This window comes from Peromyscus leucopus, chromosome 17 (genome assembly GCF_004664715.2).
Source record: "Peromyscus leucopus breed LL Stock chromosome 17, UCI_PerLeu_2.1, whole genome shotgun sequence".
Classification (NCBI taxonomy): Eukaryota; Metazoa; Chordata; class Mammalia; order Rodentia; family Cricetidae; genus Peromyscus; species Peromyscus leucopus.
In genome coordinates this window covers 20,960,380-20,984,237 of record NC_051077.1, presented here as the reverse complement: position 1 = coordinate 20,984,237, position 23,858 = coordinate 20,960,380, and the positions used below count along the sequence as shown (strand labels likewise).

At 48.1% G+C, this 23,858-nt stretch overlaps 1 protein-coding gene across 1 annotated transcript; it reads left to right on the top strand.

The window, feature by feature from the left end:
* Nucleotides 1-207: 207 nt before the first annotated feature.
* Nucleotides 208-22,280, top strand: Dctn6 (dynactin subunit 6). Its single transcript, XM_028877179.2, has 7 exons — nt 208-344; nt 6,428-6,492; nt 15,366-15,471; nt 17,159-17,247; nt 19,074-19,121; nt 20,079-20,221; nt 21,858-22,280. The coding sequence occupies exons 1-7, from the start codon at nt 322-324 to the stop codon at nt 21,954-21,956; spliced, it is 573 nt and encodes a 190-aa protein (XP_028733012.1). The 5' UTR covers nt 208-321; the 3' UTR covers nt 21,957-22,280.
* The last annotated feature ends 1,578 nt before the right edge of the window (nt 22,281-23,858 follow it).

Sequence of the window (23,858 nt, the reverse complement as noted above, 5' to 3'; positions counted from 1 at the left end):
GAAAGGACTGGGCAGCGGGGGTTAGATCGGACGTGGTGGCGTAAACACCGCCAAGCGGAGGAACGATCTGGGGACACCAGCCCGCAGGATCTGCAGTGCGGCAAAGCAAGGGGCGGGCGGGGCGGGGCGGGGCGGGGGCGGCGCGCGGGCGGGGCGGGAAGACGCAAACTATCCGCAGTGCGCAAGCGCGAGCCTGCGGCTCTCCTCTCTCAGGCCCCGCCCCTCCCGGCCGAGCCAGGCTCCGCAATTGGATGTCGAGATCATCGCTCCAGCCAGGCCAGCAGGGTCGATCTCGCCTCTTCCCGAGCCCCGGGCCTGACGATGGCGGAGAAAACGCAAAAGAGGTGCGTGTGCTGCTCGGCCGAAGCCTGCTCTCACTCCCCCGAAGGGGCGTGACCTGCTTCGGGTCGCAGTGGGGGGGGGGACGTGGGACGGCGTTTAGGTGTACGGTTCCGGAAGGCCACGCCCGGCGGGCGTCCTCCGCGGTGGGGACCGGGAAGGCTTGGGCCTTGACATCCCCCGGCCCCCCCAACCGCAGTACCCACCCTGTGCAGACTCTCTGACGGGGCTCCCGGGGCCTCTGTGTGAGCCACAGGCTGCCCAGCCCGGGCTGCCCCATCGGCCCTGCCTCTCGTCCGGAAGAGGAAGGCCGGGAAGAAGTCACCCTCTGCCAGGTGGCTGAGAGCCCGGGGGGACCGGGAGCTGCGGCCGCTTCTGTCACCGTCTTCACCGATGGGGACCGTCGGTGGGAAGAGTCTGCAGGGCTGGCATAAAAGCATACAGAACCGTTTGCAACAGCAGTAGTGTTGAGCACCCTCTGTGTCAGACATTTTTGTAGTTTTTTAAAGTCCCCCACACACACCCACTCTCTCTCTTTCCTGAGACAGGTTCGCAGTATGTAGCCCTAGCTTTTTTTTGGAACTCTCTCTGTAAACCAGGCTGGCCTTGAACTCACAGGGATTCGTTTGTCTCTGCCTCTTTTGTGCTGCGATTAATATCTTGAGCCAAACTAGGCCGAGATTTATTCCACCCTCCCTCCCTTCCTTCCTTCCTCCCTTCCTTCCTTCCTTATTTCCTTCCTTTTTTAAGTTATGTGTATGTGTGCAGGTATGTGCATGTGAGTGCATGCGTCCCTAAGACCAGAAGAGGGTGTGGGAATCTCCCTGGAGCTGGGGTTACAGGAGGTTGTGAGCTGTCTGATGTGGATGCTGAGAGCCTAACTCTGATGGTCTGGAAGAGCAGCAGTTGCTCTTAACTAAAGTCTGAGCCCGCCCTCCAACTCTTCTGCCGACTTAACAAAACCCTTGTTGTAACCAGTGCCATACACTAGAATTTAACTTTTTCTTCAGTTTGTGCAGGCAATCTGTCACCTTTTTCATAAGCTGAAGAGAAACCGATCTGCTATAAGCATCTCTTGCACAACGGTATACATACACACAGCCTTCAGAGGGCGAGAGCCTGACTTGTCATGTGCTAGGTCTGAATCCCCATCTCCTAGCTGCCTGCTTCCCACTGTGTCGTCCCCCCCACCCTTAGAAGGTGCAGTGGATCCATGGGGAGATGTTAGTAAACATGTTTCCTATTGTAACCAGTTGATCTCAGAATAAATTTATTCATAATTATGTTCTGCCTCCCTGAGAAATGTGTTGATTGACATAAACAATACTTGGAGTTTCTCTTTAGGATATGAAGTAGGGCTGTGGTAGTTTGAATGGAATTGGCCCCCATAATCCCATAATTTTATAGAGAGTGGCCCTATTAGAAGGTGAGGCTTTGCTGAAGTGGATATGGCCTTGTTAGAGGAAATGTGTCACTGTGGGGGCGGGCTTTGAGGTTTCATATACTCAGGATACTGCTGAGTGTATCAGTTGGTTTCCTGTTGCCTGAAAGATGTAGCAGTCTCAACTCTAGCAACACCTCTGCCTGCATGCCGCCATGCTTCCCACCATGACAATAACTGAATGAAACTCTAAAATTGTAAGGGAACCCCCTCAATGAAATGTTTTCTTTATAAGAGTTGCCATGGTTATGGTGTCTCTTCACAGAAATAAAAACCCAAACTAAGACAAGGTTTAGAATCTTGGAATCTCTTTTACCCTTAGCTGCTCATAATGCTTACTGCATGAGAGTAAGCGTTATTTACTTCCTTGAAGGCGTCAAGTTGTGACAGGAAATGAGAGAGTTTATGGAAGCTAGGCATGGTATCAAATAACTTCAATACCAGCTCTTGGGAGGTAGGCAGGGGCAGGATCTCTGAATTTGAAGCCAGCCTGGTCCACATAGCAAGTTCCGAGCCAACCAGGGCTACATAGTGAAACCCTGGGGGATGAGGGAGGTGGTGGTTATTGTAATGTCCCGCCAGCCAGCTCCCAGATCACAATATGGAGACTTATTAAGGCTCAGCCGATTGCTTAGGCTTGTTTCTAACTAGCTTTTATAACATAAACTAACCCATTTCTATTAATTTGCTTTCTGTCTCGTGTCTTTATTACCTTTACGTTGTAATGCCCATGTTGCTTGTTCTGGTCTCCTCTTGTCTCTGCTTTCTTCTTCCCAGAGTCCTCCCTGCCCCAAAAATCCTGCCTAGCTACTAGCCATTCAGCATTTTTTTTTTAAACCAATCCAAGTGACAAATCTGCACAGTGTACAAAAAGATTATTCCACGCCATGTTATAAACTAGCTTATTTGACCAGAGCTTTAAGCAATGCTGTATTTTAACACCAAAGCCACTTTAAACGAAAAGCATCTAATATAGGACACTTAAAAGTGGTGAGAGCTGAGTGTGGTGGTGCACACCTTTAATCCCAGCACCAGGAGGCAGAGGCAGCTGAATTTACAGATCTGAGTTGGAGGCCAGCCTGGTCTACATAGTGCGTGTCCATTCAGCCAGGGCTACATTGAGACCCTGTCTCAAAAACAAAACAAAAAACAAAACAACAACAAAAAACCAAACAAACAAACAAAAAAAACCACTACCAACAACAAAAAACCCAAACCAAATAATAAATAGATAATGATAGGCTGTCCACAGAGAGTCGTTCAGTTATCACAGGACAAAGGTCTAGAGAGGCAAGGTGTTTCTGGGCAGCCTTCAGCTAACGGCTGAGAATACAGATTGACAGAACAGTGATGCCCCAGAAGTGAACTTGGCTTCAAGAAAATTTCTGGTATGCATTTTCATCTATAAAAATTCTAGGGTTAATGTCCCGATTAGTTTTCCTCACCTGGGAAGAGGGAACCCCAACTGAAGGGTTGCCCGGATCAGAATTGTTCTTGTCTGTGAGAGAGGGTCTTGATTGATATGGGAGGCCCCGGCCCACTGGGGGCAGTACCATCTGTGGTCAGGCAGGCCTGTGCTGTTTAAGAAAGTACTAGAAAGTGATCGGTTAGCAGCCTCCCTCCTGGTTTCTGCTTCACACTACTGCCTGAGTCCCAGCCCTGACTTCCCTGGATGGATCGTGACCAGGACACGTAAGCCAAATAAACCTTTCCTTCCCAGGATGCATTCAGTCATGGTCTTTATCACAGCCGCAGAAAAGCAACACTGAACAGGTAGAACATGCGGCTTCTCTTCTCCAACCCGGTAGGAAAGTTCTATGTTTTGATGACTTGAGCCGAAAAACTCTCGATCAGACTTGTGGTAACCCCGAAGGATTGCTGGTAGGGTTTTCTGAGTTTATCTAAAGTCACTGATGGCTTTAAAGAGGTCTGTCACACCGCCGCCTCCTTCTTCCTTTTATGTCTGTTCGTTTCTTTTGTTTATGAGACAAAATCTCACTGTGGAGCCCTAGCTGACCTGGCCAGGCACACGATGTAGATCAAGCTAGCCTTGAAATCACAGTAATCTCAATGCCTCTGCCTCCCAGTGCTGGGATCATAATGCCCAGCCATTGTTTTAGAGTCTCACTGTGTCACTCAAATTGCCTTCAAATTTGTGGCAGTTGTCCTTCCTCAGCTGGGATTATAGATGTCCACCACCATGCCCAGCTGATACATTTTATCATAATTGTGGTTTTTGTTTGTTTGTCTGTTTTTGGGTTTTTTGAGGCAGGGTTTCTCCGTGTAGTTTCGGTGCCTGTCCTATATCTTGCTCTGTAGACCAGGCTGGCCTCAAACTCACAGAGATCCACCTGCCTCTGCCTCCTGAGTGCTGGGATTAAAGGTGTGCACCACTGCTGCTCGGCCATTTTAATCATAATTTTTAAGAATATGTTCACTGAAATTTGTGTTAGAAAATTTGTGTCTTTTTTCAGTTTCTTATATCAGTAGGGAAGTTGATGCAATTTTAAAAAATAAATATTTTCAGTACCGTTTTTGCATTATTTGAGAACATTTGGTCAATCCTGGAGCATAAATAATGGAGACACATGTTAAAGAGGAGTCCTATGCTGGTCTGATGACCAGAGAGACATCTTTAGGCCCTTTTCCTAAGTTCCATCTGAATCCTTCCAGTTGCTTTTGACTATCTCACACACACACACACACACACACACACACACACACACACACCCAGCTGCATGTGTATAACTGTTCGAGTGAAGCCGATGCCTGCATCTCCTGTCAGGGTCGTTAACAATATGTCTCCATGCAGGCAGCCAGTGTCCACTCCTGTCTGCCATCCCAGAGACATCATAGAGCTGTATCCAAAAAAAAAAAAAATGCACAGTGTTCTTTTTCTTACAGTCTGTTATTTAAAAAAAAAAAAAGCTTGAAACACAAATAGAAAATAGCATTAATCTTTTGTGTTATCTACATAAATATACATATGAATAATAAAACTTCACAAAAAAAGGTGAATTGATGTAAGCAGACGGGTGCGATTTGGAGTTCTCTGGCTTGTGCTGAAATGGGAGCACCACTTCTGGGCGTCTGCAGAGCCAGCTCTGGTTGGGTCCACCTGCAAAGCTTCCGCTGTTTGACTTACCAGGGTCCTCACACTCTGCTTCGAGCATGAAACTCCAGGCTTAAGAGAGAGTTTCTAGGGCCAGTGGCTTATGGAACTAAATGATTTCCTCCACCACTGGGAATAAGGCGAAGAGGTGTGGTCTCCTGGCTCCGGTTTGGTAGTGGTCAGCCCCGTAAGCCAGAGCCAGTCATTTTATACGTGGCACCACTACCACCCCATTTACAAATAGAATGCACACCACTACCACCCCATTTACAAAAAGAATGGCATGTTACATGCCGCCAAATTGAGGGGCTCTGCTGTTTTCCTTAACCAGGTAGTCCGGAGGTCATCCCAAATCCTGTTCTTTCCCTGCCTTGCTATTGGCCGTTCAGCTCACTATTTGATCAATCTGGTGTTTCAGATAGACACAGTAACACAGCTTCACAAAGTTCAACAAATGCAACATGAAAGAACGCAGCACATCTTTGCATCATTAAACAAATGTTCCACAGCATAAACGAATGTAACAGATCTTCAACTAATATTCCACAACAACTGGAGGGCTTTGAGAGTTCAAAGGCTCTTGACATTTCCAGTTGCTCGCATGTACTCAGTCTCGGTCTGTCTGTCCCTTGTTTGTGGTGAACCAAGCATGCACACTTGGTTCAGGGTGTGATGTCTCGGCTTCCTGTTTTGCTGCCTCTGATGCCTGACTCCCCACCGTGATAGACTCTTTTGGTTTGTTAATTTTGAGACAGGGTTTCTCCATGTAGACCTGGTTGTCCTGGAACTCACTCTGTAGCCCAGGCTGGCCTCAAAATCACAGAGATCTACCTGCCTCTGCCTCCCAAGTGCTGGGATTAAAAGCGTGCACCACCACCACCTAGCAGGTTTATTTATTTTTATTTTATGTGCATTGGTGTTTTGCCTGCATGTATATCTGTGAAGATGCCAGAGCCCCTGGGACTGGAGCTACAGACACTTGTGAGCTGCCATGTGGGTGTTCTGGAAGAGTAATCAGTGCTCTTAACCACTGAGCCATCTCTCCCCTCCACCCCCCACCCCATGATGGACTCTTAGCCAAAATAAATTTTTTCTTCCACAAATTCCTGTGGTCAAGGTGTTCATTTCTACAACACCGTGGAAGGCTGATGATGTAATTAAGGACCGAATCCTTACAGTGAGTGTTTACATGTATGGGGCTATACACATGCAATAGTGTGCAGGTGGAGGTCAGGAGACAACATACGGGGAGTTGGCTCTCTCCATCCACCACGTGGGACCCAGGGTTGAACTCAGGTCATCAGGCTGGGCAGTAAGTTCCTTAATCAGCTCCGTACCCCACTGAGCCATCCTGCTGGCCCCAACACACCTTCCGTAACAATCCATTTTAAATTTTCGTGTCCTTAACTTGGGTTCCCAGACTCGAACTCGGGTGGTCAGGCTTGCACAGGGCAGTGCTCTGTCAGTGGAGCTGTCTCGCCAGCCTGCGCTAATGTCAACCTTGCCCGGCGTGAGTGTCCCTTTGTCTCCTGCAGTGTGAAGATTGCCCCTGGAGCCGTGGTGTGTGTGGAGAGTGAGATCAGAGGCGATGTGACCATAGGTAAGAAAATGACCAGTGTTGCTTCTCAATACCTGATGTGACCATAGGTAAGAAAATGATCAATGTTGCTTCTCAAGACCTGATGTGACCATAGGTAAGAAAATGATCAATGTTGCTTCTCAATACCTGATGTGACCATAGTAAGAAAATAATTAGTGGTGCTTCTCAAGACCTGATGTATTCTGTGCCATGGATTTTAGTGCTTCACCTCTAAGTCCTCTCTCCCCTGTCTGTTTTTAAAGTTTTTTTTTTCCTGCTAAGTGTTTAAGTGTGATGGAGGCCATGTTTGAATTTCTGTGTGTAACACGAGTGAGTGAGTGTGGCTCAGACACCGCTTGATTTGAGAGAGAGCTGTAGTTCGCCTTGGATGTGCCAAGCACTGCCGGCCCCAGAGCCATCGCAGTGAGCCGAACAACTTGCCTCTGTGGACCTTGCTCTCCTACCGGTGTGGACCCTGGAGTCCACAGGCCCAGGGTCACCTGCCATTCCTGTGGGTCACTGTGGACGTGTTACTCAGCCTCTCTGCCCTCCTGAGTCTTGCCCGTCTGTGGAACTGTACATAGCCAGGTCAGGTTCAGCGCATGGCTTATGGGGTGGCTCAAACATGCAGAGGCTCATTGACGCATACAGGAGGTTGGAGGTCATTGATTGTTCAGCCGGAAGTTCTGACTTTCGGCACCAAGGAGGGAGGCTGTGAACAAGGGTCCCTGTGTTCCAGTTGAGTTCTGTCCATTTAAAGGGCCTTCCCGTAAGTTCCATACAACCATTCTCTCGTGTCTCGAGGCTAGGACCTGGATGCAGCATACGCTGCACTGTCCCCTAATGAGGTCAGGGTCCTACTGCAAAAAGAGGAGAGTGAACCGGATGGCAGTTAGTGGTCCCGTCACATGCAGAACAGGAATGTGGGGTGAAAGCTCAGAGAGTTTGCTGTTCGTTCTGTTAACCCTCACAGTACAGCCTTGCCAGGAGTCACCCAGATCAAGCCGGCCCAGCACGTGGCAGGTAACTTACACGCATGGCGGAGTCCCCAGTGCCACGTCTACGACCCAGTTCTTTTTGTACAATCTGTTTCCCAGACACTGAGCCCTTGCCGCGCTCCTCCTTAGCCACAGTGTGTGCCACGCACACTGTCACAGTGGCATTTCTGTTCCCACACAACGACAGTTCCTTGCTTTGGTTTGGTTTGGTTTGGGGTCTTGAGACAGGGTCTCACCGTGTAGTCCTGGCTGGCCTCGAACTCAATAGAGATCCACCTGCCTCTGCTTCTGAGGATGGGATTAAAGACGTGCCTCACCAGGCCTGACGATGGTTTCTTTAATGGGCAGAAATGTCATTTTCCCTTCTGATAAGTTGAAGCCCCCAGACAGTTTATGTGTCCTGTCTTATGACTCCAGTGAAGACCATGCCACTGTTGTGGAACTTCGTTTAAAACGTGACCTGTTGACTGATTCTAAGCTGACAGAATTTGGAAGATCACTCTGTTTCTTCCCAGTTCTCTTAACTTTCTGTCTCCAGCGCAAACTTCCTATGAGGAGAAAGTATGAGCCGGGACGCACTGAGGTGCTCATCCGTGTTTTCACTCCCCGCCGGCTCCAGTGTCTGTGGCTCTCATCATGACTCAGCAGGGTGTGCTGTACTTAGAAGAAAAGTCAGACTGAAGTCATGTGTGCAGTCAACTATGGAACACTTCCCTTGCATTTCTTATTCCTTCTCATTTTAAATAATCAGCTGATGATAGTACTATAGAATACATAAATAGATAGGATAGATCTACCCAGAGGATGAACACACAGAAGAAACGTCCAGAACAAGAAGAGGAAAGGATGGAGGTGACAGACTCATAGTTTAAGAAGGGATTCAGTCCATCGCAGCCTGTCACAGCTGAGAAGGCCTGAGGGTGAGGGCCTTGCTTTATCCCCACCCAGGAGGCAGAGGATAGAAGTGGAGCTGGGGGGAGGGGGGGCTGGTGAGGTGGCTCAGTGGTTAAGAGCATTGGCTGCTCTTCCAGAGGTACTGAGTTCAATTCCCAGCAACCACAAGGTGGCTCACAACCATCTGTAACAAGATCTGGTGCCCTCTTCTGGCCTGCAGGCGTACATGCAGACAGAACACTATGCATAATACATAAATAAATCTTTAAAAAAAAAAAAAAAGTGGAGCTGGGCTATAAACTTAAAGATTCCACAGACTTCTGGAACTACCGGCAGCTGACGGGACTTCCCACACTCAAAGCCAGCAGTGGTCCTGCCCAGGGTTGGGCGCCAGTGTCTGCACCTAGCACCGCCTCCTCTTGCTCTTCTGGTTTTCACTGTTCGTGTCCCCCACTTTCTACAAACCCCCCTCATCTTCCCACCTCCCCAGATGTCTGGGTTATGTAAGCAAAGACAGTGTTTATGATTTTATATGTATGTGTGTTTTTTGTCTGTGTGTATATGTGCATGTGTACTCTATGTGCACAGTGTTAGCTGAGAACCCCTGGAACTGGAGATACACATCTGGAGTTGTGAGCAGTGTGTGTGTGTGTGTGTGTGTGTGTGTGCGCGCGCGCGCGCGCGCGCGCTGAGCCTTCTCTCCAGCCCCCAAAGACAGGGTTGAAATGTCCTTTCAGTCTGACATTTGATCACTTGTTGATAGTATACAGTTAGAATATTAAACATGTAAGATGGTCTGTCCTATAGATTTTTAGTAAGTTTTGATATTTTTGAGATAAGTTTTGAGACAGTCTTGCTTTACCAGGCTGGCCTGAGCCCACAAGGATCCATCAGCCTCCACCTCTTAATTCCTAGGATTAAAAGTATGTACCACCACACCTGACCTTAAGAAGTGGTTAAAAGAATAGTTTTATTAATCTTTTGAGAATGTTATACATTGTATTTTGATCATGTTCATACCTACTCCCTCAGAAGTGATAAAAACTCTTTAAAGAAAAAAAGCTAGAATGATTTGATGTTTATCAACAGTGAATTATTTTATATATGTTATGCATGTGTGTATATTAACTACACACATATAGTGGTGCTTGTCATCAGACATGGTCTAAGCATGCACTGAATATGCTTACATTTATCTTAGAAACAATTCTGGTTGTTTTTGTTTGTTTGGTTGTTTGGTTTTGGTTTTTTGTTATTGTTTGTTTTGGTTTTTTGTTATTGTTTGTTTTGGTTTTTTGTTTTTTGAGGCAGGGTTTCTTTGTACAGCCTTGGCTTTCCTGGAACTCACTCTGTAGCCCAGGCTGGCCTCGAACTCAGAGAGATCCGCCTGGCTCTGCCTCTTGAGTGCTGGGATTAAAGGTGTGCGCCACCACCGCCCGCAAGCAGTTCTGTTTTTAAAGCAAGGAAAAGATGCGAAGAGTGATGTAGTACACGGTATTTATTGTGTCTCCCACAGTTTACCTCACATTTGTTAGGATAGTTCTTCTCTTCCCCCACCCGGTACTCAAGCTTCTGTTTCTTTAGTTATGTATAAATAGGGGGTTTCCAGAGTTTGTGCTTAGATACCGTTTCTGTCACTGTTACATTAGCTGTGGCAGCTGTTCACTTTTTTGAGATCACACCCCCGATTCAAACCCTCCTGAGAGACACAATTATGAAGTTTAACCAGAGCAGAGTTGCCTGGTTCCAGCTCCCCGCCAGGTCCTGGGTTTCCTTTTCAAGCTTTTTGTTCTGTTTTGCTCCGGTTTCTGCTGCCCTTGCTGTGTGTCCTTTCCCTTGTGCTGTGAGGTGGCGGTTTGGGCACTGGACACAGTGCTCACCAGAGAGCTCGGGGGCGGTAAACAGCAGTGGGGCTCAGTTGGTCCACCATCGGGTGCTCCACGTGCTCGCCGTCCATCTTTTTACACCTGTACTAGTTTGGAGGGGGCAGGAGTTTGGGGTTTTTTTTGGTTGTTTGGTTCTTGGGTTTTTGTTGTTTTGTTTTGTTTTCTGGTTGGTTGGTTGTTTTTGCCATGTTTCAAGTTTTTGGCCCCTTAAACAGATCTGCAGTTTTCTAGAAATTCAGTTGTTTGCTCTCTCAGTGAAACTGATTGGAAGTGTGAAGCAGGTGTGTGTGTGTGTGTGTGTGTGTGTGTGTGTGTGTGTGTGTGTGTGTGTGTCAGGTGGCCTACAGCACATTGTCTGGAAATGACAGGGAGGGGTGTTCAGGGGGTGGATCTCTGCGTCTAGCCCTGTCCGGAGTGCTCTGGCTTACAGCCCTAGGGAAGCACCCCCACCTCCTCACCCCCCACCTCACCTTGGAGGGCGCTCAGAACTGAGAGTCCTGCTCATTTTCACAGCTAACATCATTTTCTGTGAATCCTCCTTTGAGAGCTGACTGGCATGTGAGGAGGGCCCCAGTGGAGTCCTGTCCCTGTGCTTGTGAGGGTGGACGGACTCCTGCTGTGAGCTTTAGAGGAGCAGACTGGACACAGTGGGAAACTGTCCCACTTAACCACGCTCCCCAGCCGAGGGCACTCAGCCCCAGAGCCCTCCTGCTGGAGTCTTCTTCAGCAGAGCAGTGGTCACGGGAGGTAATTTTCAAAAGAAAGAGCGGGGGTTTACTTGAAAATTATTTATTGATAGATGAAAACGGACCCAGAGATTGCTGTCTGTGGCAGAGGTGGCGAGCACCCTTTACCAAATGAGGGAAAAGGAGACACGGTGCAGGAATGTCTTCCTGGCCATGCTCCGGAAGCCCAGCCAGCCATTTAGAAAAAGAATTCATCTGCCAGTTCAGGCAGCTCCGACTCCAGACACATTTGTCCAAACAAGGAGATAAGCCAAAGAGGCTTTCAGCACACTGTGTAGGGAAACACACAGACTGCCCTGCCAGGAGGAGCACCAAGAAGGTCCTCGCCAGAGTTAAATGGGAAAGGGACTCCGCACCGTGATGGATTTTTTTTTTTTTTTTTTTTGGAAGCATATTAACTTCAAGACCCTTAAACATGGCTGTAAATCAGACCCATTCTAGGTAGAAGTTTTCCTGATCCACAGGAAAACCCAGAGGCGATTGCCTGCCAGCCAGCATGCTGTCCCTAAGGCTGCCAGGACTGCCAGCCTCTCTGCTCTGCAGCCTCCAGCGTGAACCGGCCCACAGCCGTGCCTCCTTCCCGGTCTCCAAGCCATGCTCTTAGCTGTCACCTGTGCTCTGTGCGAGCGCCCTCTCGGACTGCTCAGTTATTGCTGTCCCCGACAAATTGCTTTCATCTCTGGATTCAAAGCAGACTGGTTCACCTCGGGTTATTTCAGCCCAGACACAGCCTGCACTTAGGCCGTGAGGCCAGCAGGTGGCAGTAGTGTCCAACCCAAAGGCCTCATCTAAGCTGCCGTGTGCCTTAGCTCCATGGGAAAGTCCCTGAGATTGTAACAAGGTGTTTTCCAGTTACCTATTAGTAACTAATGATTAACAAATAATAATGGCCACAATAAAACACCAGCTTAAGCTGCTCAGATGCTGGGCAGTGGTGGTGCACCCCCTTAATCTCAGCACTCTGGAAACAGAGGCAGGCGGATCTCCGAGTTCAAGGTCAGCTTGGTCTTCATACAGTGTTTCAGGCCAGCCAGAGCTACATAGTGAGACTCTGCCTCAAAAAAAAAAAATACTCATTCTGATTTGGTTTTGTTGTATAATAACTGTGTTTCATTTTGCTTGTTTGGTTTGGTTTTTTGAGGCTGTCCCGGGGCTGGCCTCCAACTCGTTGTGAAGTCTGGGATGACCCTGAACTTCAGCTCTTCTTGCTCCCTCCCACCGAAGTGTTGGGATTACAGGGGGCCCCCATTCCAGGCTGTATTTAGTGTAGGGGAGGGTGTGTTTGGATGCCACGGTTCATGTGCATGTCAAGGCCAGGGACGAGCTCAGGAGTCGATCTCAGGCACCCACCTTTTGTATTGTAGAACTCAGCAGGTAGCTGCAGGCATCCTGACTGAGCTGTCTCAGTCCTACATCAGTGTTTTTGTAAGAAATGGTGTCTTTTATCTCTAGAGGTCTACATTAGAGGAATGTTAAAAAAAAAAAGAAAGACAAGGCCCAGTCGGCCCCTGGTCTTCATAACCCATCCTCGGTGGCTTCTCTCACTTCTCTCACCATGTTGTTCTGCTTCTCCAAGCTGCAGCTTGAGGGTCAGCAGGAGGCCTGGAGCCCTGACTAGCTCTGAGTCCTACTCAGTCAACCCTGTACCAACCGGAAGTCTCTCTGATAGTTAACAGCCCTTCCCATGATCCCTGAGTAAAGGAGAAAAGCAGGCCCTGCTCTGTCCTTAGGCCTAAATTCGCCATTTGCTTCTTTTTCAGAAGTTTTTAGCTCTTGGTGGCAAACAGTGGACTTCTCATTTTTAATGTTTTACTGTTTGTTCTATGCGTGCAAGTGTGTGGAGCCAGAGGACAGCCCCAGGAGTCGGGCCAGCATGTGGGATAGAATTCGGGTCCCTGGCTTGGCAGGGAGTCTTTACTTGTTGGACCATCCTGTCAGCCCCGGAATCTCACCTGAAGAACTGGAGGTCAGGTCCTGCGAACCCTTTCAAACACTGTTTCTTGTGGCCCACATTTCCATCCAGTGAGGTAGGCTGTTAAGGATCTCGTCCTTTTATAGATGTGAAAATGGGCCCTTGAGAGAGCGCAGGCATGCACATAGCCTGTGAGTGATAGAGCCCAGAGTCTAGACTTTCTAGACAAGGGTGGGTCCTGGCTGGGGCTCCAGTTACCAAGACCCTAAAATAGACTGTGGCCCTATATTTTGAATATTTGGAAGCAAAATAGAAATCTGTACTGGGTGAGCTACAGCTCTCCATTCATTGGCTTGTACCAGAGCAAGATGTAGGATTTGTAGAATCCAGTGTTTGTGATAGCATTGTTGAGCACCTGGGCCTGTAAATGTCTAAGGGACCATTATGAAGAATGAGTAAATGGTAGCGTAATGAAATGTGAGGTGTTTTGTAGCCATTAAAAAGAAGCAGTCGAATGCTTTCCCCCACGTTTTATTTATTTTTAAATTCCTTAGTGATTTTGTATGCTCTGGTGTTTGCAGGTCTCAGGTATAGCACAGTGTTGAGTCTGCAGGACCTGCCCCCTGCAGTGTAGACAGGAGTGGGACTCACAAACAGACCACCTCATTTCGTGCTTGTTTTACTTTCCTTTTTAGTAATGAGTGTGCATTTATTTCATAAATAAGCACATCTATTTGTATAGGTGTGTACCTATGAACATGTATAGATACACACACACACACACACACACACACACACACACACACACACACACACACACACACACACACGAAGGAAAAGGCACACGTGGTCACTTTTGAGACTCTTCCCAAGGATCTCAGCAACCCCATCTTCTAGCCTGAAGAGCAAAGGTGTCAGGGAATTATCAAGGCTATTGTGCTGTTTTATACTGGATTGTATGCTCTCTCTGTCTCTGTCTCTGTCTCCCACTCCACCCCCTCGTGTGTGTGTGTGTGTGTGTGTGTGTGTGTGTGTGTGTGTGTGTGTTGTGTGTGTGTGTGTGTGAGAGAGAGAGAGAGAGAGAGAGACAGAGAGAGAGACACTTGGTGCTGGGGACCCACCCAGGGCCGGGTACACACTACCTCCGTGTTCACCAGCTGAGCCGCACCCCTGGCCACCTCATATGTTAATGTTTTGTTGCCCGGTAACATACAGCATTATGTCTTGCCTTTTATAAGCTAATAGTGACTTAAAAAAAAAAAATAACAGTTTATACCACAGAATCCTGGGACGTGTCACCTCTGCCCCCTTGATCCTTCTGTCCACCTTCCTTTCTGAGTGAGGTACTTCTTGTCGCTGTTTAAAATTGAGATAGCCTTGAATAGTCCAGCACTCAGGAGAAGCCAGGCCAGCTAGGGACAGAGTGGAGCCTGCCTTAAGAGACGAAACAGGAAACAGGAAAGGAAACGCGCTTAGATGCTGAGATAAGAGCAGGTGGGTGTGAGGCTGAAGGGAGATAGGTTTCTTATCAGTGGTTTCTTTATCACCAAAATACTAGGCCTGAAGGCAGGTCAGTGCTCTCCAAGGGCGCCCTCCCCCCCTGTGTCCAGATTGAGACTGGAGGTGTCTCAGGTCTCCCAAGCTCAGTCTGAGGGGCCCGGCATTCATCTTTAGCTCCCCTTGCCTGCGTCCTCTTTAGTACTTGAACTGTCCATGGCATGTCTTGCCTGCGTCCAGTGAGCATGCTTGCACTCATAACAACAACAGAGCAAGGCTGACGTGGACCCTGTGTTCCCAGACTCCTGTCCCCCGGGGACAGAATTGTTGCTGTTGTTGTTGTTGTTGAGACAGGGCTTCTCTGTGTCGCCCTGGCTGACCTGGAACTAGCTCTGTAGACCAGGCTGGCCTCAAACTCAGAGATCCGCCTGCCTCCGAGTTGCTGAGATTAAAGGTGTGCACCACCACCACCACCACCACCACCACCACCGCCGCCGCCTGGCCACCGACAGAATCTTGATCACGTGGTACAAGATGACCGGTCTGTGTTATAAGCAGAGTGCCCAGCCTGTCTGAAAGAGAAGATGGGGATTAGCTTTATCACTGCCCATGTGCCACCCACAGTCTTCAGCGTCACTGCATCTAACCCTTCCCACAGTCCCGCAGGACTGCTCCCCTACCTGTCACCCGCATGTCCTGATGAGGTCACAGGAGGTTGGAGCTGGAGGCTGAACTGTCTGGCTCAGCTGCATGTGCCCTTCCACTTACTTTGGCTCTAGATTTGGCACTAACCGCTGCTGATAACAGCCAGAGATAGTGCTGGTAAGGTACCTAGCATGGTGCCTGGCACAGACTTAGAAAAGGTTCCTCCCTGCAGCCTCACTCACCTCCATCGCCTCTCACCCTCCTGCTGAAAGCGTAACCACACCAATAACTTCTCTCACCTGCTGTTCGTTCACAGGCCCTCGGACGGTGATCCACCCCAAAGCACGGATCATTGCGGAGGCCGGGCCGATAATCATCGGAGAGGGAAACCTGATAGAAGAGCAGGCCCTCATCATCAACGCGTGAGTAAGACTCAGGCGCTCGGAAACTTTCCAGTGTCAGCTGGGCAGGAGCCTTCTCCAGCTTAGCTCGAGAGAGCACGCTCTTCAGAGCTACAGAAGGGGTTAAGACTCTCTCCAGCATAAGCAAACGAGGAACCCAGGAAAAAAACAAAAAAAACCAGACCACTAAAAGACTGCCCAAGGTGAGAAAGCCAGAGCCCCAGCCCCGGGTCTGGTAGTGTCCGGTGTGTGTGACACGTTTTCATCGGTCATCACCTGGAATGGTTTCTCGGCTGCCATCCAGTGCCCTTGTGTTGTGGCTACCATGCTGAAGACGGTTTTGGTTGGATTTCTTTTGATGGCCACGTGTGAATTGAACGATTTTCCCCTGTTCCACATGGGACACCCAGAATCACATTCACAAAGTGTGGGATCCTTGTAGCGATTCATAAACTTCAAAGATAAAAATATAATGTCAGACAATGTGTAATCTCTGTGAACTGGGCTTGCAAGACCCAGTATATTTTCAAAAGTGTGTATAAATTTTTCTAGATAAAATTTTGGCAAGAAATTCACGCTTTTACCTAATTTGTAGCAACAATGTATGGAATGTGTGTGGGAGAATGTTTAGCTCTGATAAAAGGGTGATTTGTCTGACACTTAACACAGGTCATGTGGGAGTTTCTTAGGGTGGGAAGCCTTTTCTCTCGCTCTATTTTTCTTTTTTTTTTTTTTTTTTTTTCAGTCTTAATGCTCTCTATTTGGCAGCTTGGGTGTGAGTCCATTCCCAGCAGCCTGTTCTGCAGAGGTCAGCTGTCAGAGATAAAGCCATCCTCTTAGAGCAGAGGTTTATTTTCCACACATTTCACTAAATACCCCATCTCACAAAATAATTGTTTCATGTGGCTATCTGTTTACAGTTTTAAATGGTGATGATGAGTGGGAAATTTTCAAGTTAGACGTGATTTTGATTCTGCTTTAGCGGGCGAAAAGTATAGTTAGCAAAGAATTTAAGAAATAAGGGGCCAGGCGGCGGCGGCAGTGGCACACGCCTTTAATCCCAGCCCTCGGGAGGCAGAGGTAGGTGGATCTTTGTGAGTTCGAGGCCAGCCTGGTCTCCAAAGCGAGTTCCAGGAAAGATGCAAAGCTACACAGAGAAACCCTTTCTCGAAAAACCAAAAAAAAAAAAAAAAAAAAAAAAGAAAGAAAAAAAAAAAAAAAAAAAAAAAGAAAAAAAGAAAGAAGGGAAGGCTCAGTAGTTAAGACCCCTTGCTGTTCTTGAGGAATACCTGAGTTCGATTCTCATCAGTCACATGGGGCGGCTCACATCCAGCAGGGACTCCAGCTCCAGGGGATCGGATACCCTCTTTATTTGGGGTTAGGGAGCACAGGGTTTCCCCAAAGCCCTGGCTGTCCTGGAACTCACAGAGATCCACGACCCTCTGCCTTCCAAGTGCTGAGGTTGGCCCCTCTTCTGAGGTCGCTTTTCTATCTGTGACTTCTTACATTTCTGTAGTTCTGTTCATCTCAGAACCTAGCCTTCCCTTCCCCAGCACAGAGAAGAAGTAATTCACCTGGCTCAGGAGCAAGGTAGCTGTGGGTTTTAACCTGGATGCAGGTCAAACTGAGACAGTTGATCCACATTCTGCAATGGGTGGCAGCTGTTGACTGTCACTGGCCTTTGCTGACTTGTCTGTCCTCTTTACAGTCACCCGGATAATATCATCCCAGACACTGAAGAGCCGGAACCCAAGCCTATGATCATTGGCACCAACAACGTGTTTGAAGTTGGCTGTCGTATCCTATGCATTAATCTGCTACAAGTCATCCCCAGATGATCCCTCCCCATGTAGAAACTGATACATCTCATCTGGCACATATAGTTAAAGTATATATAGACTGGGCCATCAAGACTTTCAATAGACCCATTTGTAGTATGTTAAGAGATCTTTTCTGAGGGTTGGGGATTTAGCTCAGTAGTAGAGCGCTTGCCTAGGAAGCACAAGGCCCTGGGTTTGATCCTCAGCTCCAAAAAAAAGAAAAGAAATCTTCTCTGGGGATTGGAGGGATGGCTCAGTGCTTAAGAGCATTGGCTGTTCTTTCAGAGGACCCGGGTTCAATTCCCAGCATCCACATGGTAGTTCACAACTGTTTATAACTCCAGTTCCAGGGGATCTGACACCCTCACACAGATACACATGCGGGCAAAACACCAGTTCACATAAAAGAAAAATAAATCATTAAAAAATGAAAAACAGAAATCTTTTCTAGGAAAGGGGCGAGGGAGGGAGACAGTGAAAGAGATAGATGTATCTTTCTGGGATTGGGCTGTGTGCAGAGCACATAGCTGGCGTGTGTTTGATCCCTCTTACCACAGGAAATGAAGTCCCTCAGTAAGGTAAATACTGACCCTGACATGCACGCTCGCACACTTATGCACACACGAGCACACATCTTAGCACCTTGAACGTCATTTACGAGGCCTGCTTGATGACAGGTAACCGTGGTGAGGGGCATCAGACACTGAGAAGCTAAGTCCAGCTCCTGTCTGATGTAAGAGCTGGCATGGTGGCTCAGCCAGGAAAAGCACTTGCCACCAGGCCGGACCACCCGAGCTCAGTCCCCCGTCCCACACGGCTCAGGGAGAGAGCTCCAGGCTGGACCACCCGAGCTCAGTCCCCGGCCCACACGGCTCAGGGAACTCCAGCTGACCACCCGAGCTCAGTCCCCGTCCACGGCTCAGGGAGAGAGCTCCAGGCTGGACCACCCGAGCTCAGTCCCCCGTCCCACACGGCTCAGGGAGAGAGCTCCAGGCTGGACCACCCGAGCTCAGTCCCCCGTCCACACGCGGCTCAGGGAGAGAGCTCCAGGCTGGACCACCCGAGCTCAGTCCCCCGTCCCACACGCTCAGGGAGAGAGCTCCAGGCTGGACCACCCGAGCTCAGTCCCCCGTCCCACACGCTCAGGAGAGAGCTCCAGCTGGACCACCCGAGCTCAGTCCCCCCCCCCGCTCAGAGAGCCCCCCCCCCCCCCCCCCCCCCCCCCCCCCCCCCCCCCCCGTCCCACACGGCTCAGGGAGAGCCCAGCTCCCCCAGCTCGCCCCCGCCCACCCCAGAGACTCCAGCTCCACCCGCTCCCCCCGTCCCACACGGCTCAGGGAGAGAGCTCCAGGCTGGACCACCCGAGCTCAGTCCCCCGTCCCACATGGCTCAGGGAGAGAGCTCCAGGCTGGACCACCCGAGCTCAGTCCCCCGTCCCACACGGCTCAGGGAACTCCAGGCTGGACCACCCGAGCTCAGTCCCCGTCCCACACGGCTCAGGGAGAGAGAACTGACTCCCTCATCTAAACACAGACACCTGGCACACATGGATGCTCAGGCACAAATGTACACATATATGTAGTATATAAGTCAATGCAATAAAACGCTTAAAGGCTTATGGGTCATATGTTTATACCTGGAGATACTTGTGTTTGAGAATTAAAGCTTTGCTATAGATTGGCTCTAACAAAGAATTCCAGCAAGGCTGAGTCTGTGTGGCCCTCCTCACAGCTCTGTTCCCAGTACACTGTGAGGACATTCTGCATTCGTGGGAAAAAGCATTTCCTTAATTCAGGCTTTCAGAGTCCCAAGCCATGAAAATAGGAGATAATAATGTCATTGAGTCAAAAGGTAAGCTGTGGCCAGAGTTTGATCATCAAAGGAATTGCCTCCTTTCTCTGTTATGTCTGGGAAAAGACCGAAGTTCAAGCAAGGTGGCATGCGTGGATTGGACCAGAGTCATTGCCAGATTCATTCTTTGCCTCAAAAAAACCTAACCTGGTTATGTAGTCATCTGATAAGGTGGCTAACTAACTACATTAAGTGAAAAGGCCCACTTTGTACAGTTAAGTAGGGCTGGATTAAAGCTGCACTGAAGACTGGAGATGGACTTCTCCGGCTGTGTTGGCGGTGCTCGGTTGGATGAGCATTCTTATAGAATGAAAGAGACAAATGGCCACTTCTCTAGGAATTACTTTCTTTAATTTCAGGACTGCTTTACCCTAGCCAATCAGAGACAAATGTCATCTGCTTATCAAAATTAGAGCCAGGCAGGGAGTGTGTGAGGTCCCACCCTGCTGGGAACCAGGTCCCACAGCTTGTCCTGCGGTTCATAGAGAACACTGCTTTGTCTTGACCCTGACTGACGTGAAAGAGAATGCTGCTTGTCTGAAATAGCAAAGTGTACTTTCCATGAATTTGCCTAATAGTTTTAGTTTTCATTACCAACTGTCACTGTCGTTGTTGGCCTCTTTCTGTTTCTGAGAGTCAATGTGCTCGGCACTGTATGCTCATTTCCTATCGATCCTTAAAGGGAGCTGAGAAGGAGGTGGACTCCCTGCTCCGAGATCTTACCCTGACCTACAGTACCACCCGGCCTGCTGGCAGGGACTCTACTAAATCCCCCCGCACTCACACACGGCCTGCTTCTGTGATGTCTGTGCCGCCACTGGACCTAGGCATTGCCTTTCCATTTCTTCTTAAGGCCTGTTTGCCTTTGTATGCCTAAGATCGTAAGGGAAAGTGGAAACAGTGAGAAATGTCAATCCTCACTCGATGTCTTAAGCTGTGACTCTGTCCTCACCGCAGCATACGTAGGCAGAAACGTCATCTTGACCAGCGGTTGCATCATCGGGGCTTGCTGCAACCTAAACACTTTTGAAGTCATTCCTGAGAACTCGGTGATCTACAGTGCGGACTGCCTGCGAAGGGTGCAGACGGAGCGGCCGCAGGTACAAGGACCTCTCTCGAAGAGGAGTTCATCTAGGGCCACTAACTCTTGCGAGTCCATATGATTGTCTCAATGGGCAGCAGATAATTAGGGGCAGGGGTGTGACTCAGTGGTGTGATTAGCATGCAAGGCCTTGTTGGGTTCCATCCCCAAAGGCAAATGAGTAAAACATTAGAGAAACATTCCCCAAATCTGAACTTATTTGCAGTTCATTCATGATTCCTTAGATTAAAATCAAATATATAAAATCTCAGTGTGTATGTGTGTGTGTGTGTGAGTGTGTGTGTGTGTGTGTGTGTGTGTGTGTGTGTATGAGAAAAGAGGATCTGGAATTGTTATTCTGATGTACCATTGACCCTCACACCAAAATATTAATTCTGATTTACTTCCAAAATACACATCTTCAAGATGAGGAAATGACCCCACAAATATCACACTGGGCTTCTAACTTAGTTTATGAAAGTACAGTGGCTGGATTATAAACACAGCTTATGAATAAAGGAAGTATGTTTAGCTATTTCCCAGGCTTACAAGAAATCATCCCCTCCTACTAACCCAAGTCGAGACTAATGCTAGACTGGGAGATGAAAGGCTCAGGCCTTTGGCCGTCCCTTAGACTGCAGTTTTAAAGCTTATGTCTCATGTCTTGGCATGCTCAATATAGATTTCTGGAGCTTCCTTTTCCTCCCCCCAAAGAAAATATTTTCAAGACATTTGATACTTGACCTTTCTTAACCATATTTTTAATCATGAATTAAAACCAGTTCTTTCTAGATTATTCTACTTTTCCATTCTCAGAGTTTAATATAGCCCCTGCCACTCTGGAACTTACAGCCATGGATGACCCTGAACGTCTGTCCTTCTGACTCCAGCTCCCTACGGCTGGGTTACTGACGTGCACCAACACTGTGCCTGCTTTGTGTGGTGCTGAGAATAAACCCAGGGCTTCCTGCGTGCTAAGCCAGCCGCAGGCCACTGACCAGGCGGCCTTCTCACTTACTCTTCTCTTGTAGTCTTGGCGTTATTGTTATTATTATGAGCTGGTGTTCCACAGGCAAAAGGGGAAATTTAAGTTTTTACATTATCTTTTTGTGTAATAACAAAAGTGAGTAAAGGAAGAAAAATAAAGGCAGAATTGGAGGAAGGCGATCAAAAGGACTTGAGCAAGAACGTCAGAAGTCTAATGTCAGAGGTGTACAACCGTCTCCCAGACGTCACCAACCGAAGCAAGACGGTCACACGGTGGTCCTTATTAAGACAGGTTCCTCGGACGCTGTGACACAGTGTCTAGGGAGGAATCCCTGCTTTTCACAAGTCCCTCAAGCGCGTTGACAGTCAGGAGATGGCCAGTGCTGGCCCACGGAAGTAAAGCTCAGCCTAGGACATCCCAGGGCGTATGAAAAGCACTCTTCATGTTTAGAAGCCAGATAAAAATCTATAAACAGAAATGCAAAAATGTGTCCCTGTATGTTTTCATAGGTGAAATTGTTTGGCTTTATGACATTACCATTGCAGATTTAAGACAGCAAACAGGCAGAAAAGTACATCAGTGAAATCATGTTGAACTCCATAAACTCGAAACAATTCCTCCTCTAGTGTTGACCTTGCTTTCTGCCATCTTCCATCTGTCTCTTCAGCCCCAGACACTGCAGCTGGATTTCTTGATGAAAATCTTGCCCAATTACCACCACCTAAAGAAGACAACGAAGGGGGCCTCGACTCCGGTTAAGAATTAAGCAGTTGGCGAAGTAGTGATCCGTCTCCGCTGGCTTTTGAAAGGGCCGGGAGTTTAACGTCACCTTGACTTCCTGTTTGAAACTTGAGTTATGGAGAGAGGTGGGTCCCACTGTAACTACCTACCTTTATAATTTATGTGGAGTGTATTGTTTCCTGTCCTTGTGCTAATTTATAGACTCAGTCTTTCCTTTGTGATAAAATATTAGCCATGCATGTATTATGTAAAGACCATCCATGATGACATGTCATGTTATGTGTTTATATGCTAATGTAAATAACCATAACTAAATAAAAGTTTGGCTGCTCGCATTAATCTTCCCAAATAACTGTCTCAATTTTTATTATTAATATTTATGAAACATCCAAGCTAAGAGTCTTCCCTTTACCTCCTGTGTACTTATACACAGGAGGAGGGCCTGGAGAATGCTCAGTGGTTAAGAGCACTGGCTGCTCTTCCAGAGGAGCCGGGTTTGATTCCCAGCACCCACATGGCGGCTCACAACCATCTGTAGCTCCAATTCCAGGGGATCTAATACCCTCTCTAATCTCCGAAAACACCAGGCATACAAGTGGGGCACATACCTACATGTAAGCAAAATACACACATAAAAGGTGAATAAATCTAATCAAATTGTAATACCCATGAGGTCTGGGAGATGGTTCCCGTGGGGTAGGCTCACATCTGAAGATGCAGGTGAGACTCCAGCAGCACCTGAGTGCTTTAAACAACTCTAGATCTGTATGTTTCTTCTCTTGCTAAGTAGTCAGGAAGGGGGAAGCCTTAAGGACATTCGGAAGGATTCGTCTCTGATTAAAAGGGCACGCCCATGACCACTTAGCTTAGTGTGTTCCTGAGTTTCTGAGGATAGTAAAACTAAGGCTGGGGGCTGGAGGGAGGCTCAGTGTGTAGAAGCTACAGGCACTGGCCCCAAGTCTGGTGACCTGAATTCCATCCCCAGAGCTCACCCGGGAGGAGAGAACTGACTCCCCCAAGCTGTCCACTCTGACCTCCACAGATGTGCACACACACAGACACAGGAAATAAATGTAGAGAGATAAGGACTAAAATATTTTGACATGTTTAAGTTATTTTGACAATGGTACTAATCACAGACTAGTAAGTATGCATAAGCTTGCTTATCTAATTATGTGGAGGGTGAAAACTTAAGGACTGTGGATTGAACCAAAGACCTCATACGTGTTCAGCACACATTCTACCTCTGAGCCACACCTACAGCCTCTCATATCTTAATAATCCAATACAGTAATACATAAAATTAATAGAACATAACTTTTCAGCTTGTGAATGACATTAATACCAGGATACTAAGTTACAAGATTAATGCCAGGCAGTGGTGGCGCACACCTTTAATCCCAGCATTCAGGAGGTAGAGGCAAGTGGATCTCTATGAGTTCAAGGCCAGCCTGAGCTACACAGAGAAACCCTGTCTCATAAAAACAAAAAACAAACAAGCAAGAAGATTAATACTAAGATGATAAAATACTAAGATACCGTCTTGATACTTCATTTTCACGTGAATAGGACCTAGAACTGAGTGTTTGCATTTCTGATACTGGTGAGGTTTGATTTGGGTAAGAATACCCATGACTCGGGCTGGAGCACTCAGCTGGAGCAGGCTGAACGGGGCCGTGGGGACAAGAAAACATGGCGCTGATTCCGTGTTTGGTAACTGCCATTCCCTTTCCAACGCCCGATGGTGAAGTCAGAATTCTGTTGGTCGTGGAAATTCAGTAGACCATCAGAAATTACAGAGCTGAGCCGGGGCTGGTGGCGCAGCAGCCTGAAACCTCAGCTGTTCCGGAGGCTGAGTGGGACGATGGAAAGTTCAAGGTCTGCCAGGGCAGATCTTAGGAGTTCTAACCAACCTGGCCACCTTAGC

Excerpts from the sequence above, each read along its gene's own strand:
- Dctn6 (XM_028877179.2), top strand. The coding sequence starts at position 322 with ATGGCGGAGAAAACGCAAAAGAG. Across the intron at positions 19,122-20,078 it reads TAATGTCATTGAGTCAAAAG|CATACGTAGGCAGAAACGTC; the intron begins GTAAGCTGTGGC and ends TCCTCACCGCAG. Across the intron at positions 20,222-21,857 it reads TGCAGACGGAGCGGCCGCAG|CCCCAGACACTGCAGCTGGA; the intron begins GTACAAGGACCT and ends CTGTCTCTTCAG.